Below are 18540 nucleotides of genomic sequence, written 5' to 3'. Positions count from 1 at the left end.
CACTTATCACATCTTTACTCTTGCTTCTTAGACTCTAAAAATAATGCTTCCTTTACAAGGGATACTAATGAGGCAATATTTGTAGTTTATTTTTTAAATGTGCTGGTATTAATAAGAAATTATAATTATCCCAGTACCAGCTGGCATTTCTCTTCATGAAATGTTCCTTTTGAACAAGAGAGGAAACAAAATGCACTGTAGCTTCTTTTCCAAAGATATGGTAAAATAGTGTGTGTCAGAGAAAATATAGTATCTGGAAAATTGTGGCTGCTTTTGGTTTTTTCCTGAATAATTTATTTCAGAAAAACCTCATCAGCTCTCTATTGTTTTGTCGAGTGAGTGCTATATGTCTCATAAAATTAGAGATGCTTTCTCTCAGCCTTAAAAACAAAATACATTTCAGAAATTCATCATTTGCAACAGATACAGTTAAATTTAAAGACTATGATATCTGCATTTCTGGGCTGCTAAATCAGTGACAGCTATCAACTAAGCTATACCCCACACCTATGTTTTATGAAGCCACTTTGGACAGACTGCTTGAGATACGTGAGTTGACGGGTTTGTGAATAAAATTTCATGCACATGGGGTTGAATTTCACCCCTGATGATATTTTTTTCCTGTAGCAGCCATTTTGGCAGCCTGGATTTTGGACCATTGAAGTAAATCCTAGGGAGATAAAACAAGTAGCCAGAAAGGCAGGTGGAAGGATTATCATATTGACATATCATTTACTGCTAGACATCACCTCTGTACATATGCAGCCAGCCTTCTCTGCACGAATGTGATCTGTCAGTAGACGTGGTGCTTGAGGATATGGTTTAGTGGCAGACTTGGCAGTGATAGGTTAGTGGTTGGACTCGATGATCTTAAGGGTGTTTTCCAACCTTAATGATTCTATGATTCTATGATTCTACTCACAGGTGCATAAAATTCAGAGGTCCCTATGGCAAGTAATGCTGCCATTTGAGTAGCCTGTACTTCCCAGGGCTGTTGCCGATGGGTCTGAAACTTACTCCGTGCAAATCCAATTCTGTGCCCTGTTGCAAACGCTTGTTTTTCATGCATAGGTGTTTCTGCCAGGATATGAGAGGACTATACACTCTAGGACCAAGACACCTCATTTTATAAAACTCGGGACACCCAGCTGTGTGCAGCTACAAGACTCTTGTTCCATTTTGTACCATACCACGAAGGGGAGCTAAGATCCTAATGTAGCTTCGTTAGTCTTATTTATTTATATAATGCTTGCAGCATAACCATTAGGCATTGCTAAACACAGCCAACAACATTAATGCAGAATTCAAAAAGAGAATAAGGATATATTCCAGGATAATAAGATTGAATATATTGAAGCTACAGCTAGTGCTATAAAACACTGATTTGCTGCAAACAGTTTAACGTACCCCTTTCCAGCTTCATTAATATGTCTGCAGCATGTACATACATCCGTGTAAAAATGATAAATGTCTCCTTAAAGCAGAGTGGGTATAAATGCAGCAGGTATGTTTCTCATAAGTGCACTGTGTTATTATAAACATTGTGTATAATCATTTATACTTTAGAGAATATTTAGCATTGGTTGGATTTTTACGTGGAAGGGTTATGTGTGTGTGTTAAGGTTGGTCTTTTTCCTAGCATTGTTTTTGATCAACCGCTTATTATCCTTCCATTCTTTTGTATACAATAAATCCTGCCTATGTCATTTCTATCATCTCCACTGCTACTACCACTCATTGCAGAACCTAGTAACCTTTTCTCTTGTTTTTCAAATCTTACATAAAATGAATCCAGCCAGCTTTTCATGGACCTTACCTACTTTTGCTACCTCCTATCACGCAGGGCTGCTAATGCCCTTTCAGACAATGTTTTTTGTTACCAGTGCTACTTAAAACAAGCCTCCCTCCATCTCTGATCAAATGTAATTTCTCATACATGTGATTTATCTGTGACATCAGACCCATTTCTTTCCAGATCCTGACCAAACACGCTTTCCACATCTGCTGAGTCTGGAAGTTTTACTCACTTTAGGGCATACAGTAACACCATAATTTTATTAACTACTGTTTAGTCATAAACAGCTTGGACATCCAGGTTTCTGACAGAGGCTGTGCAAAATAATGTTGTGCTTCACTGTAACTTGGTGCATGGGACATTGCCTGAATTAATCACGCTGTAACTATCAGCAGAAACATAGTAACCAAGTAAATTTGCCAGGTGCTACAATGTGCATTTGTAGTGCTTGATTATATCGTGACATTGTTAGACACTAACGGGATGCAAATGTTAAAGCACCCCAGTATGCAGTGGCCATACGAGGTCAGTTTGTGGCCCTGTGATGCCATTCAGTACAGCAACAACCTGAAGTGGATGAAAAAGATAGTGATACTGGTAAGTTCTCCTCTTCCTTTCTTGGCTGTTTGAAGAGGATTGTCGGAGAGCCTAAAAAAGTGTCTACTGTGTTTCATATGCCTACAAAATACATTGCATCTCCTCTGGTCACACTCCTGCCAGTCGTGATTCCCTCAGTGAAGGCCCAACAATGCCAAAGTGAGGGTGGCTGTGCCATTAATTGTTATCACTGGTTTCTAACTGTCAACTTTATGCTATCCTTACAGCATTTAATGCCCAGGAATCATATGCATTGTATTTCTTTAGGTTATACTGTCTATTGAAGAAGGCTACAGGCTTCCAGCTCCCATGGGCTGCCCAGCTTCTCTTCACCAACTAATGCTTCACTGCTGGCAAAAGGAGAGGAACCACCGTCCAAAATTTAGTGACATTGTCAACTTCCTAGACAAACTGATCCGCAATCCAAGCACCCTTCATAACCTAGTGGAGGACATACTTGTGTAAGCCTCTTTTTGGTACTTTTTTCTTGTATAATGCATGGTGGCTATCGTTAGATGTTTTAGGGCATTAAGTAAGAGTGGGGGAGAGCAGCGAAGTTCTGAATTCACAAATAACTGTGAGCCCCTTTTAAGGTTTGCTTTACTGTTAATACACTGTTGTAAACCATGCAGATTATATTAGGCTTTTTTTTTTTTTTTCCTGAGCTCTGTTTGTGCACTGTTTATCCTTAATCTTTGTGAATCTCTTTGGGTTTTTTATTTTGGTTTGGGTGCTTCTCCTATGTTTTCTCTTTGTAATCTTCTTCTCTATTCAATGGCCTGTCTCTCCATCTGACAGTGCTCAAGCAATTTCTGAACTGTCTTGAGTAATTTCCTGCAGCAAGTAGTTGTGGCTTAGCTTGCTAAATCTTTATTTGTCTGCAGTAGAATGGCAGCAGTGACCAAATAAGAGATTATGCTATTACCATTCCACAACAAATTATTGATGGTGTTACCCAAATTTTTTTCCATTAATAATATTACAGAAATGAATGCAGCCACAGGGGAAGCAAGATTGGGGTGGAATAATTTGTCAATTTCTGTAGGCTTAACTGATCCAAGCTGTCCCTGGATATCAGCTGAAATCAATGAAGGTCCAGGTGGCCTCACTCTCTTCATTAGCTGAAATTGGCCTTAAGAGAAAGGTGCTTTGATGGAGACTTCCCTGGGTTAATAAAGGGTTCTCAGTCCCTGGGTGGATCTTGCTGAGAACCTCAGTGGGTGAAGAGGATTTTTCTAATATGCTTTGGAGGAGGGCTGAGTGACAGGGCAAAGACTATGGCTGGTATCTTGCTGTGGGAAAGACTGAATGGAGCGGTTACGAAGAAAATCTAGAGTTAGGGCTACAGCTGTTTCATCCACAACATCCTAGTGGAACGTGTGGGGTTTAATGCCCGTGCACTAGAGTTAGTAGCCTCTATGTGTATGTGCATATAAATATGTGTGTGACTTGCCACTTGTACCTGGGTTGCTTTATTTAGCATCAGAGTGCTATGTGTTTACCTATTCTTATTTTAAAGCATTACTTAAGATCCAAAAACTTATGCCTGTTTTCTTGCAGTTGAGCTCTTACTGAGCTCACCTGCTTGGGAAAGGTCTTCCATTTATTTGGGAATGCTTGATGCAGTCAGTCTGAATTATTATTTTGTTACTTTTAACTTGGGACATCAGCAGTTATTCTGTAGAATTGTACAATTGTAGAGCAATTCAGGTCAGAAGGGACCTTGGTAGGTCTTTAATTGAGGTTTGTACTTAACAGTGCTCTCCTGTCTTTCAGTTTCTATCGTTTTGATAATGTGAATGAAAACCAGTGTGTTTAATGTATTTGAACGTGTGTGGTTGAAACTTGGTATGTTAAGATACTAGGATGTGTTGCTTCCTACATTCTACATAAGTCATGTTCCATCAGTTAACGTTGGCTGGCTTTTGCTGTCTAAATTTTCATTTTAAATAAATTATATCTTTCTCCTATAGGGTATTATAAAGCTTTTATAAACAGCAGTGTGCTTTTTCTGCATTCTGTTCCTACAATTTCTCTACACAAAATGCACAAAGTCAATGGAGATTGTGAGCCGTCACCAGTGTGGTATACAACAGAAGACTGGAAATATATGCCCCAAAATTTGAATCTTTTTTTTTTTTCCTCCCCATCTTTCTGTTTCAGTTGCAATAATATTAGGGAAAAGAACTGAAACAAAAAATGTGACTAAATTAGCTCCTTCATTTTTATTTGCTACTTTATATAATTCTGTGTAAAAGTGAAGGCATAAAACTTTATTTCTTTCTGCTTTTAGGTTTAGTTTTAGATTTTGAACACTGTAATCAAAGCACTCCTATTGCATAATGGTTTGGCAACAAAGAGCCATTTGGGGGATTTTTTTTGTAGATAAATGTAAAAATCATCTCAGAGTGTTTCAATATTTTTAAATTGTATCTCTTGTTAAATTTTGGATTTTCCTTTACTTTTACCACTATGTTTACAAATTATCATCCTGAACACATAAAATCTGTAAAAGAAATCCTCTGTGGGAACAAAAATAAGGTCAATGGGAGAGATCAGTTCCTCGGTTTGCTACTGAGCTGCAGTGCTTTAAAAAAAAAAAAAAATGTTTAAGTCATGCAACTTGACAGATTGACATGATTTGTAAGTTTTAGATGATGGGTTAAAGTGATCCACAGTTAAGATCTGACCTTTACAGCTCAGCTTCCTCTCTCATTTCTTCTGTCTTTTCATAAAAACAATGTCTACCAGAGTAAATCAAGTGTCATATTTTGTACTGTTTTGGTAACCTTTGCATTTTGTTTTTATAGAATGCCAGATTCACCTGGTGAAGTTCCAGAATATCCTTTGTTTGTTTCAGTCAGTGACTGGCTGGACTCCATAAAAATGGGTCAGTATAAAAATAACTTCATGGCAGCAGGTTTTACAACTTTGGATATGGTTTCAAGAATGAGTATTGAGTAAGTATGTAATCTATTATCCCTACAGTGACTAAGCAATCTGAATTTCTTTGGATACTGCAGTAACATAATTATTGTGGTGTATGAAACAGTGCTTTCATTTCCTTTCCTACCTAAGCTAATAAACGACAAGTAGAGTTTTTTATCAAAACAATGCAGGAGAAAGATGTGATTAAGAGACCCAGAACTGACAGTTTCATTCTATGACTGTACCAAACGCTGCCAAAGATCAGGCAGAGAACATCCTTAAATGTTTCCTGGGGAATCGGTTTTGATCTACACCACTGAAATAAGTGGCAAAAATCTTTTCTTATTTTGCTGTGAAAATCATCAAGTCCATGTCAGTCCTCATGTGGAAGTTGTCCCACACCTTGGTGCCCTTTTTAAACTATCTCTGATTCCCCCCTATCATTTTTGAAATTAAAACACTGCACCCAGTGTATAAGGGTTTGGGCAAACTACGGATTAATATGGTAGCATAATGATACGATCTGTTCTGTTCTCTATTCCCTTCCCATTAATTCCTAATCATTTATTTGATGCTGAGGCTATCTGTATTAATAATGGTAATGGTCAGTTAAGACTCAGTAATTTGGCCAGTGGCCAGTCTTTCAGTGTTCTTTTATACCCAAATCATCATTAGACTCTACAGACTTCTTGTACCCCAGTGAGTTTGCAAAAAGATTTACTATGAGTTTTATTATTAGGTGCTTTTTTCTGGTTGTTCCTCAAGTGCTTTTTTTAGCCTGCCTTACTGTGCTTTTACAGATAATCTGCCTAAGGTTATCATCCTTTCTACTTTCTTTAGATACTGCTTCACTTTTTTGAAAGATTCCTTCTTTTTTCAAATAACCTCTGTTAACCGCAGGCCTGCTTGTTTCTTTCTCAGTTTTATCAGGCCTTCCTTGATAAGTGCTATGCGTAGTTCCTGCATTTCTAATACTGCTCCCCCCTGTAAAGGTTTATTCTTCTAGCTGACTCTCTTTAACTTCTAAGATCCTCAGTATTTTTGCATAGTCCCTGCTGACCTTAAGTGTTGTGTATCATCTCCCATGTGGATGTTAAGCCCAAGTACATAATAGTTGCTGCTATTCTGTGGCTCTTCATGTGGAGGATACAGAGCCAGGTATCTTGAACTGCAAATCTGAAACTCATAAAGGTCATGCCTCATCCCATGAGCTCCTTTACTAGTTATAATGTCAAACAATTTTTGAGTGCCTAAACAGGGGATGTCTGCTGTGTCCCAGCATGGGATTTGCACAATTGACAAGGCCTGTCTGAAGCTTCCTGCCTTTGCCACCTCTGTGATATTTCTCAGCATATTGCAATTGGTGATGTTTAGACATCAATGAAACTAGCGGATTATGCTGGACACTGAGGGCTGTTGACTTCATTCCTGCCAAAGAGTCAGGCTCTGTGGGTGAGCTACCCCCTCTGGGGTACAGGTCTAGATGAGTTGAAGGGAAACCGGGAGGGAAATCTGGGCTAAGCTGGAAGATTCACTGCTATTCTGATCTTTAGTCCATCTCTCACCACCATTTCCCAAATCATCAGAAGCACAGCCTCTGTTATTTTAGCCTCAGGACTGCAAAAGTGAGTGTATCAGCCCTGCAAGTGTAAGTGGGAAATATTTGCTACTAACACATTACTAAAAACGGGCTATAAGAACCCACCTCTTCGGTTCTTCCTCAAGATTTGGAAAAATTACTTGACCATTAGTATCACAACAGATACAAGTGCTCTAGCTACAAGATGCTTTTTTTTTTTTCTTAAATGGCTGTCTTTGAATAGATTTGGAATTGACAGGTGCAGAAAACTTGAACATTTGCAGCATTCTTGTCCCAGTCAGGAGAGTAAACTGTCCTGAAGTAGAGCAATTCATCATATATTTATAGTCTTGTGTGTGCAAGAGGCTTTACTATACTTGCATCCAAGATGAAACTTTTTATCTTGCAGTGACGTTAGAAGAATTGGAGTTGTACTCATTGGACACCAGAGACGAATAGTCAGCAGTTTACAGACTTTGCGGTTACACATGATGCACATACAGGAGAAAGGATTTCATGTATGAAAATACTAGAATCAACTGTGTTTTGTGCCTCAGCATTTCTAAAATGGAAAAATATTCTCATTCTTCCCTTCTGCTCTTCCCAACTTCAAGAACGGCAGTCTCCTGTTCATATTATGAATCTACTTCTATGTTAATGCTTCCAAACTGGAATTTTTAATCACACTGCATAGCTCCTCCGCCAGCTATCTGCCAATAAAATCCTGGCCTACTGCAAGACTCTTGCTACACATTGATGAATAACTCAGCATGGATGTGTAACTTTGTATAACAGTATTCGGGAAACTTTCATGAACTTACTTGAAAGTAGTAATCTATTTGGCCTGGTGTGGCTTCTTTATCGATGTATTTAGAGTTTGCTGGTAGATCAAAAAGTATTTGACTTCTTTCATGTTCTGTGACCATGTAGCTTCCAATACCAAATGTGCAATCAAGAAGTTTGACATAAATATTTATTTTATCTCTTAATTAAATCCATATGTATGGGTCCTACTGTTATATTACTTTATATAATTTAAATGCTGGTAAGCCGGTGCCTCAAAATGTTAGTATTGTTTGCAGAAATGGCTGATGATTTTGTGTAGCGAGTTTTCATTGTGTGAACAATTGGAAAGAGGAAGTGGGAGAAATGTTTGAAATCTTAAGGTCCTTGATTTTTAATTACTTTTAATTACTTAAGCACTCGACACTTTTTATGCTTCAAATTTTAGATTAGGTTGGAAAACTTGCTCATCCTTGGGATTCTTTACCATCCTAGACCTTCTTTTTTCTTTTTTTTTTTTCTTTTGTAATACTCAGCATTTTCTTCTACATGGCAAATATTCACTGGAAAAACTGTAACATTTCCATAACCACGTGTAAAACATGGTTGTCAGCTATATCGTGGCCACATAAGACCTCAGAAAGCTTTCTGTTCCAAAAATGCAGGCCTCCACTGCTTGAACTAAGCATAATTTCCACCAGTGACAGTAGACCTTAGAGGGCCAGCCATCAGGGGGTGATGTGTTTATTCCCATGGGAGCAGGTCGGCCATATCATCCTCCAGTTGAAGGCAGTGGTACAACCACCAACTAATGCTGGAAGTTACATGCTGCAGTATTCAGTTATCTTGTACACAGGCAGAAAAGGAGATGTAGGACAGCAGTGTAATATGTTGCCTTGAGTCTACTTCTAACTGCTTTTAGAATAAAAAGCAGACTCTGCTGAAATGGAGCTCTGCTTACCACAGGCTAGATCTTCATTTAGTACCGATATCTAAATGACATCGAAGACGATTAACTTTAGAATTCTTCAATAGCCATATTTACATGCAAGAAAATGGCTGCAAAGGCCTAACATAATATTTGTACCTCTCTAAGACTTACAGCTTTCATGTTTTATTCAGACAACTTACACAGACATGCTGGGCTACATTTCCAAACTTTTGCATGGGATATGCGCTACTGGGAACAGGGGAACGAGCGCATGTCTGTATGCTGTAGAAGTTGCTGCAGATCTACATGCATGTCACATGTAAATTGAGTGCAGATGCTTTTGTTGATTTATACATGGTTTGGAGAACATTTTTGAGTTACGTGGCATTCCACTAAAGCATTACAACTCTTCTGTTAAAACATGCATTTGGGTAGTTAGTATAGTATATGTGTATATCAAAATGAACTACTTTATGTAATCATAATGATATTTACTGCTTAATTTACAGCTTGTAAATCAAAATGTATGTCCTAACTCTTGAAAAGGCTGCCATTGTATAGTGGTTGCAAAGAAGGAAATTCAGAAAGTAACTCAAAAGATTATGCTTCCAACCACTTCACAGAAAGGCATGCTAGGCCTGATTCACTGTTGTCACTTTATGTTGGAATAACTGCATTAATTTAAGTGGGATAATAGTAGTCCCCTTAGTAAATTTTCCTTTCTTTCATTAAAAAAAACGAAACACCAAACAAAACAGATTTAACTGAGGAACAAGTCTTCTAAAGATCAGGATTCACCAGTGTTCTACAATGCCAATTTGATGAGCTTGTTTAAAGAAGGGCAGCTCCAGTCCTATTACAGCTACAAAGGTAATTGTGCCAGCATGAGTAGTCCTGCTGAACTCAGCAGGACTATACAAGCATGTGTTTTTTGCAGGATCATGGGCTTTGGGGGGGGGGGGGGGGGGGAAGCATTTGTTCATTTCTGTGACTGTAACTTGAAAAATTTTTCCCCAGTTCTACATCTAAATAATTTTTTGGTAAAAGTTCTCTAATGAAAGAAAATCATACTTACCTGAAGCCTTTTTAAAAATACTATCATCACAGACTAATTTAAAAATTTGTTTTCCTCTATCATTTTATTATCCATTTTGCCTGTCATTGTTTCCATAGCCAACAACGTAGCAACTGTGGAAGGAGCCCCTCTCACAATTAAACACACTCCTGAGGAGGTATGAGTCTGTTATTTGTTGATGGGGTTTCAAAATTCCTCATAACTAATTCAAACCATGTATGTGCACTTCTAAATTCTCCTTTGCATGTTCTTTTCATTCCTGGTAGTGTGACTGCAGAGCGGGATGTTACGTGCACACAACCTGGATATATTTCATGGAAATTAATCTCCAAATTAATTTCTACTGAGAATATATTTTCAATAGAAAAAAATATAAACATATTAAAACATTTATTAGTCAGATGTATTTTTTTATATAAACAAGAGTTTGGGTAACCAGAAAGGAAAGAACAAGGGATTCTTTGGGTGAGGACATTTATTAAAAACATTGTAAATTCAGGATTCTGTGGGTTTATAGGGCTTGGTTTTTCACCGTTGTTGTGGTGCAGTATGACACTTTTATAATAGCTACCTTGATCAAATGTACATTTTCCCCATTTTAGAAACATTTTATTTGCTTTTGCTCCAATTCCAAGCCTATGCTTGTTTTGGGGGTTATTTTTTTCCTCATTTTTTCATTTAAAAACAAACAAAAACCCAACAGGTGTTATTTTTCAAATGTGAGCTTAATTCTGTGCAGGCCACAAATATATATGTGAAATCCAAGTAACTCTCTTTGTTACAGGGGATGCTTTCTTCAGGTGAAAATTGGCTTTATTTAATTATCTTGCGTATTGCAAGGATGTACTGTAACTGCATTTAGAGTTTAAATTTAACAAATTTAAGCAAATCTGTAAGGCTGTTTTTGAGAATCTGGCCCATGTTGCAGAGCACTTCATGACTAAAAGTACTCAAGTTCACAAAATAAAGCGTGCATGATATGCAAGCCAAAAAAAAAAGGCAATCATTAAAATGTGGACATAAGGAAATAGTTCTAAGTTATTTATAAGCAATATCCATGTGTAGATTTTTCTCATAGATCTGACTGTCATTAATCTAGAATAAAATTCATCCATCTGTACTGTTACCACTACTCATGGATCAATTAAGCCTCCAAAACATAGCTTAAGTGACCAGGTTAGTGACTCTTGGCCAACAAGGGCACTGCCCCAGCTGTCCATCATGTGCCAACCACAGTGATTCCAAAGCTGACTGGCAAGCGACTTGTATGTCCATGCAGCTAAGTGGGGTGGTCATCTAACATGGAAACCACATCAGTCATCCTTACTCAGGCTATCTCCACCTGTCACTCAGAGTCCTGAGACCTATAGGAAAGACTTCTCACCTAATTTTGGAGGTCTGCATTTGAGCTAGACATCCAAAGTTCCCTTTTAATCAACGCAGAGAAGTGGGCCCTTGTAGTATGTGAGTGATCTGACAGATGTTGTTATTTAATTCTGGGTTAGGTAAATTGTGCCAAAGAAGCACCTGTTTCTCTGCATTCAAAGAGATCAAAATGACTAGCTCATAGCCAGGCATTTGTCTTTGGTCAGATGAATCTCATGCATTGATCATATCCTGTCCTTATGCTGAACCTGTGAAAAAAGAGAGGATCTTGTCCATAATGCTGGTGTTAAAACTGAATTAGAAACAGCAGAAAGTTTAGCAGATTTTGCTCTTGAGGTGTTTGCACATTGGAATTACTGATAAGCAACGGGACTCCATAAGGTGAAAGGAAGAGAATTGAGCTATGTGATTTAAATTTTTCTTAAACAAAAGTTATCCTTTTTGTTTTCCATGAATGTAAATTCAGTGTCTGTCCAATAAAAGCTTAGACACAAGCTATGCTTTAAAACATCAGCCAAGACTTTTCAGCATAAGGCAAGCCTTTGATTGCAAATAGTGCACTCAACAATAAATTCAAATAAATTAGTTGCTCTGGACAAAGCACTCTGTGTCCAAAATTGTATCAGGTATTAGCTGGATTTTTCTGACATGGAACTCATAGACTGTAGTACTTCCATTTTTCTGTAATTTAAGACTGACTATCCATTTTCCATTTTCTATATGATGATCCTAATACTGGCTCCATTAATTAATTTTTCAATGCAGATTCATACAGGATCCAAAAGTCATAAGTAATGTACAGACCCCCTTTATACAGATGCAGTAGAGATTTACTATGTGGAATAGCTGGGACTGTGGAGGGGCCTAATAAGACTGTATTAACCACAGCAATTTCCATGTTCGAATGACCCCATTGGACCATATCAGCCACCAAGTTAAAGCAGCATAGAACATACTTAACATACTTAAACTTGTACTGAAGACCAGTTGCTAAATTACAGCTGGCCCCATTGCAAACTGAAGCATGTAGTTAGCTGTTTTAACTCAGCTGATGGAATGGTTCTATAGGACACGTTCTGGCAGCTGAGAATTTCTCTTATGAACACGGACTACCTGTAACTACCCTGTCATGGGCTCAGTCTATCCTGGGATATGTCCTGCAGAGAGTGGAAGGGAGGACTCGCTTATCATTCAGTCCAACACATCTTTTAGAGTAATGTAAGTTAGAGTCTTAATAAAAAGTCTGTCTTGCATTGCATCTTCTAGGAAAAGCATTAGAGATACTTCACTTATGGCATTTGCACATGGTTGAAGAGCACTGTATTCTCTTCTACAGTTTTCTTCCAGAATACCTATGTTCACCAACTGTAATTGATCTTTCCTGAATAAATGGCAAAGATTATAACCTTTTTTTTTCTTTTTATAATGGTACTATTATTTTTTGAGAGTGAGGGAAAGATGTGTTGGGCTGGGCTAACACTTAGTAGGACAGGGATCTTGAAATCTGGAGAGACAGATGAATCGGAACTGAAATGGAAAAAAAATCCCTAAAGCCTAAAATGAGATGAAAAAGGAAGAACTGTCCATATTGTGCTAAGGAGTTCTAACAAAAAGCAAGAGTTGCATAATACCATTCCATGCACTTACAACTCACAAATATCTTCTACCGTCATATACTGTATTTGATAGTGCACACTGCTCATCCATGAGTGCCATAGTTGTATATAGATCCTCAGATGATGGACCAGGATATATTGAGCATGTTACATATATAAAATATTTGCCTATATGTATATGAAGAATTGTAAATGTATATCATAATGTCTGAGATTTTTCAAACCTGCAGAATTAATTACCTAACTCCCAATAATGTTTCTGGGGTTGATCGGCTCCATTGGCTTTTAAAATTTTTAATGGCATGCACTGTATGAGTATAGTACTTCCCAAACTTCCTTGGCTTGTTATCTGGAAATGGACAGCCTCTCTTCTCCTCCACAGGCAGAAAAAACAATTTCAAACTGGCTTACAGAAAGCTGCCTGGTCACCTGATGCTGAGCCTTCTACTGCCACCACACCAAACCCCTTTCTACTGATTCTTTTCTATACAACTAATTACTATAGAAATTGTCAGTCATCGTAAAGGGGAAGCAAGGTGCCTGTGAGCCAACATCTCTAGTAAGATGTAGTCCATACTATAAAATGTTTGAGTCCCTCTGATGAAGTCACCAAAGATGTTTAAACAGTATATAAATTATTGTCTTTTAAATAGTCATTTATAGACATTTAACCTGATTAGGAGGTTAAAATTAGGGAAATTTTCAAGGGAATATCATTAAGGATACACCAGTTTATGGTATAAAAAGATGATCTGAATTTAGAAAGGAAAACCAACAAAAATGGTTGATGAAAAAACATGAGGTTAAAAATGGATTAGAGTTAAAATAAATTTCCATATTTTATATGTGAAATGGTGTTAATGCCAGTTCAGTGAAATGTATTTGTGTGGTATGTTCCTTTAAATATCCTACATGAGTATCTCTTACTGTTCTTTCCTGCAAGAGATTTCCCAAGTACATATCTCTTCCAGAAAGGTTTAGCATATTATGGGATTTTTCATACCTCTGTAATTAAAGTGGAATAAAAAATGCCAAGTCATGACACTGAAGATATGGGGAAAAAAAAGTGTTAAAAAGATCAGTCTCAAAATCACTTGAAGTTTTCACACCTGTTCTACTTCGTTCCTGTCCAAAATTTTAACCTATGTCTAAGCAGCTAAGCACTTTGACTACTAGGTAACTACACATGCATTTCAGTAATAGTGTATGTACTCTGCCATGCTCAGAAACTCCTGAATTTGTAAACAATTATGTGTTTGTGCAGCTTAATTCATATAAAGAGACTGATTAGAAATGGGACTATTTACATGAGTAGAGTTGGGCTTAAGGGACTTGCAAATCCAAGCCCTTATAAAGTATTTGTAAGACAGCATGAGATAACATATTTTGACACTTTTTATAATGTCAGTACCACATATGGTTTCCTTGAGGAGTCCAGTATATTCATTGATATTATCAGAAAACCTCTGGCACATGTTGTTCTTGATATGTGAGGAGATATTGCTGACCTTTTTCTTCATTTGGGAAATACTGCACATTTTGGGGAATATTAATCTCCAACATGCACATCAGCTAGCTGATTACAAATTTGTGACTAAACTATAGTATGATGCTAATACTTCTCATTATTGGCAATTCAGTGAAGAACTGCTAAGCAGCAGCATGTATGTTGAGCGGTAGATAAGCCAAAAACCCTGGGACTGAAAATCAAAAAGAAATCTCGCTCTCTGTATTCTGAACTGTGTGATGCCTGGAACCTTAGTTGTATAGAAAGTAACCTTGAGTCAAGAATTAGGAAAATCAAATCTGGGGGAAATCTGCATTGGAGTCCAAATATTCATTTCTGGTTGTGAATAATGAAAAAGTTCCCACTGAAACAGTCTAGGGGGTATTTTCATAGTACCATCACCACATAATGCTTTGAGGCTCTTCTACAGCAGTGGTAGGAAAAGAAAGCTGTGTGCTGGTTTTCCAGGGTCCAGCATATGACAAAAAAACCAGGTAAAATAGTTATAATTTAGATTAGAACCTCCAGTAGACACAATTCTATAACTGAAAGACTACTTGTTCTTCTTGGTGCATACTGGCTTTTTTGAGAGGAACCTAAATAAACAGTAAAGAGTAGATCTATCCAGTTAATAGTGGCTTACAAATGGAATTTTCAGCTTTCCCTCATTCAGACTGAGCTCTACTTGAGAACGATAAAGAGGCAAAATGGAAAAGCAAAACAGGATTTTTTTTAAGAAGCTGAATGGTCCAAGCTGTATAAGTTACTGTCATGGTCCCTTTATGTACAATAGGATTAGCTGAAAAAGACAAAGCAGAGCCAGTGTTTCAAATATGTAGATTATTTTAGTTACTAACTGCTAAATTCATGAGTTCCAGTTTTGTCTTGGGAAGGTTCTGCTCTAAAACACCTGCTACTTCCAAATCCTGCTGAAGATTTTAATGAACTTTTTGATGGAGTAATTCCTGGGACAATGATGTAACTGTGAGGAATTGAATGTTTTGGTGTCAATAGACATGGTTGTGCTGTGACCAAAATTCATGAGTTTGTTACTGACTTCAGTGGCAGTGGGATGAAGCCCTATGTTCTACATACTGTATGTAGGATCCAGCTCTCCAAACAAATTCTCCTTTCCTGCATCCCACTACTTCCACAGTTGTTTTGTTGTTAGAGAACCAGAATTTATTAGGACATATGCTGTCTTGGCATTCAAATGTATCGCTAAAACTTTTTGCTAGTTTTAATTTCTCTGTTGTGAGTTTCAGGTTGAGATGTAGGTTGATCCTTCAGGGCGTGATCCAAAGTCAGTTAAATCCATAAGAAGTTGTCGATAGGCTGAAACAGGGTTTGGATCAAAGGTTTCTATAAAGTTGCATGGAATGGATGGCCTCTAATGGGAGAGAGTGCACTGAGCATAAAAGACAAAGCTACTACCTCAGGGATGTGATGAAATAGATTATGATTACCTTCAACATGGCAGAGCTGAACTGCAAGGTACAAAAGGTGGTTGCTGCACTGTTGTGTTATCTGGAATGGGCTACCATCTCTGAATTTGGAATAAGTATTTAAAATGACCCACACATCTAATAAGAGTATCTAACAGAAATGTTTTGGGTTTTTTTTTCCCCTAGAAAATTCCCCAAACTCCTGGATTTCAGTTCAAACCACCATCCCTATCAAACTAAGGAACCTACGAAAAATAGGATTTGCCTATCTTTCTTTTCTCCTAAACGTATGTCATGATGCAATATGATCTCCTCTTCATAATAGCAGTTCTAGCTGATCATCTGCCTCTTTGAACAAGCTGTTTCATACTCGTAGTGCATTGCAGTGTAAGTTTTGAGATTTGACAGTTAATGAAAGGCACAGGAGCAAATAAACAAATGAATGCCCTCCTACTGGTTCTGTTTACTGGACTCTTTCGTTAATTCCCTATCTCAAGAAAACCATCCTATTCTAAAATTCCTAACACGTAAACGCATCAGCATTTTAAAGTTTATGGCCATAATTCCCTATCTGCTTCTCCCCAAGAAACAGTTGGCTTTGAATTGGCAGTGCAGCATTTTTAATACCATTTCTTTTGTAGAAATTTCTTCTTCCAACTTTTCTACATAAGGCACAGAGGGCTATTTCACATTAAAAGTGGGAAAAGTTGTTCCTTGGGTAACTGTGGTAAAGGAACTGGATTCAGTCAGTACTTCAGTAGATATTGTTCTTACCTGTGGCTGCTTCTGTTGAGGCCAATGTCAAAATTCTCTGATGGTATCTATTACATCACACACAGTGATGTCATGACTGAAAACCAGGAAACTAACAAAAAGGGCTTATTTGGTGCAGTGCAACTCCTATTGACTTTGGTAACAACGACAGGTACTCTGCACTTCTCAGGATTGCATCTGCAGTTTAACAAGGAAAAAAAAGATCTTTAAAAGATCATGTGAAACCCTATTTACTGAAAGGCAATAGTTTATTTTCTAGCAAAGCAACCTTCATTGTTTTGTCATCAGTTTAAAACAAAACAAAACCACTTTCATTTACAGAAAAGATGCAAGAAAAATATTTGACTACCTTCCAAAAATTAGCTTTGTTTTTCTCTTGGAAGATAACGTGGTTGGTATGTTTACTCAGGATAGCCTCTATTTCTGTGTGTTGGTTTTAAACGTATCTGAATTAAAAGGGGTTTTAATCTCTGTCTCTTCTGTGAAATTAGATTGTACACAACTAAATATGACTGCTCTTCATAGTCTGCTGTTCTAGCATAGCCATAAAATGTATCAATGTATGTGTATATATAAATAACTATTTGATGACAGACACTTTAGATTATATATTTAAGCAGCCATGTCAAAACTTTAAAGGTTTGACTTTAAAGGCTTCAGAAGTAATGGTATAATCATAATACTCGCAAACTATTTTACAAACAAATTGTGGCCTCAGCACCAGATCTCATATCCTTACCAGTAGTCTGAAACCTGCTTTTTCTTTAAAGACCCCAAATAACATTTGTTTTGCCATTGCTTCTTTCCCTCTTACCGAGACGTATTTGAATAATGACAACTACCTGTAACTCAATCTTCACCATTCATCTCACAGAAAAGCAGCCTTGGTACCGTACCTCTAAGTTGTATCTTCATCGCTCTGAACTTGTGTAGCATTGCACACAGCAAGCACGATCAACGCATTCTGAGAGACTGAACATTTCACATCTGGTATCGTTGGTTTCCCCCTGGGACTGCCTCACTGTTCAGAATGACTTTTCTTCACGTAATATATCTCCCATAGATGTTCCCACTGCATTTTTCTTTCTGCCTTTTCGCCAATTTATAAGAGTATTGTCGGAATAGCCATGGAAAAAAAGCTTAACATACTGATTTGCAGTCCCAAGGGGAATTTACATGAGAAGTGAAGTTGTTATTATTTACTGAAAAGTGGTGTTATATTTTTTTTTAATTAGTATTATTATTCTATTCCTATGATAATATGATGTTCCATGTAAATTTTCATGTGCTGGCATGCCTACAAGTTAATAGTGTAATAGAATGCTCAGCTCTCAACATTAGGATGTTTTTAAGGTGAATTGCATTACATATGCCATCTCTTTGCAGAAAGAATATGGGGTTTGGCAAAGCTACCTGCTGAGCAACATAATAAGATTTTTGTACAAAGTACAAGTTACTGATTATTATTGTATTTTATTTTTCTATGATTTCCTAAGAGGCATTATCAGGTCTTACAGATGGGGTAAGCCTTTTTATTAAGATATTTATTAGCAAATAAAAGTTACAGTACTGGTGGTTATTTTTGAGTTAATGGTGTTTGTTTTACCTTAAGTTACAAATATAATGATAACACGGTGAAGCCTGTCATACATGATCATGCAAAAAAACCCCAGCTGCTTAACACAGGGTGGTGTACTAATAAAGATGGACCGGCAATATGTTCTAACACTTGAGATGCTTCAGGGTGGTGTTGTTTTTTTTTCAGCTAAAGAATGCTTAATCATAGTGGCCTCTTCTGTGCTTACCACTGAGAGTTTATGCTCTGATGAATGCTTTATTAAAATGCACATACAGTTAACAACATCAGGAAAAAACTAACCACATCAGAAGTTCCAAACAGCAGCACTTTCTCCTTCTTGAGAAATGCTGGGAATCTGAACTTTAAATAGATTTTAATGTGCAGGACTGTTCACCCTCCTTACGGTGGTTCACTGAGCCATGCAACTCCTTCTCTAGTATTTTTCAGAACTCTCACTGACAAATGCAGTTTTAAAACTGATCATCTTACGTAAATAATGCCAGGGCAATAGACAGTGATTCAAAAAGAAGTGAATGCCATATACA

The 18540-nt window shown here is 37.4% G+C and overlaps 1 protein-coding gene across 3 annotated transcripts in view; it reads left to right on the top strand.

The window, feature by feature from the left end:
• Positions 1–18140, top strand: part of EPHA6 (EPH receptor A6) — a 518343-nt gene extending 500203 nt beyond the window's left edge. For all 3 annotated transcript variants that reach the window (XM_075103359.1, XM_075103349.1, XM_075103369.1), the window contains 3 exons: positions 2660–2853; positions 5203–5352; positions 7309–18140. In XM_075103359.1, the coding sequence (XP_074959460.1) occupies positions 2660–2853; positions 5203–5352; positions 7309–7423 (459 nt within the window). In that variant the 3' untranslated portion in view covers positions 7424–18140. The remainder of the gene's footprint in view (positions 1–2659; positions 2854–5202; positions 5353–7308) is intronic.
• Positions 18141–18540: the final 400 nt, after the last annotated feature.

The sequence above is a fragment of the Phalacrocorax aristotelis genome, chromosome 1 (assembly GCF_949628215.1).
Source record: "Phalacrocorax aristotelis chromosome 1, bGulAri2.1, whole genome shotgun sequence".
In the NCBI taxonomy this organism is placed as follows: Eukaryota; Metazoa; Chordata; class Aves; order Suliformes; family Phalacrocoracidae; genus Phalacrocorax; species Phalacrocorax aristotelis.
This window is presented reverse-complemented; position numbering and strand designations above follow the sequence as displayed.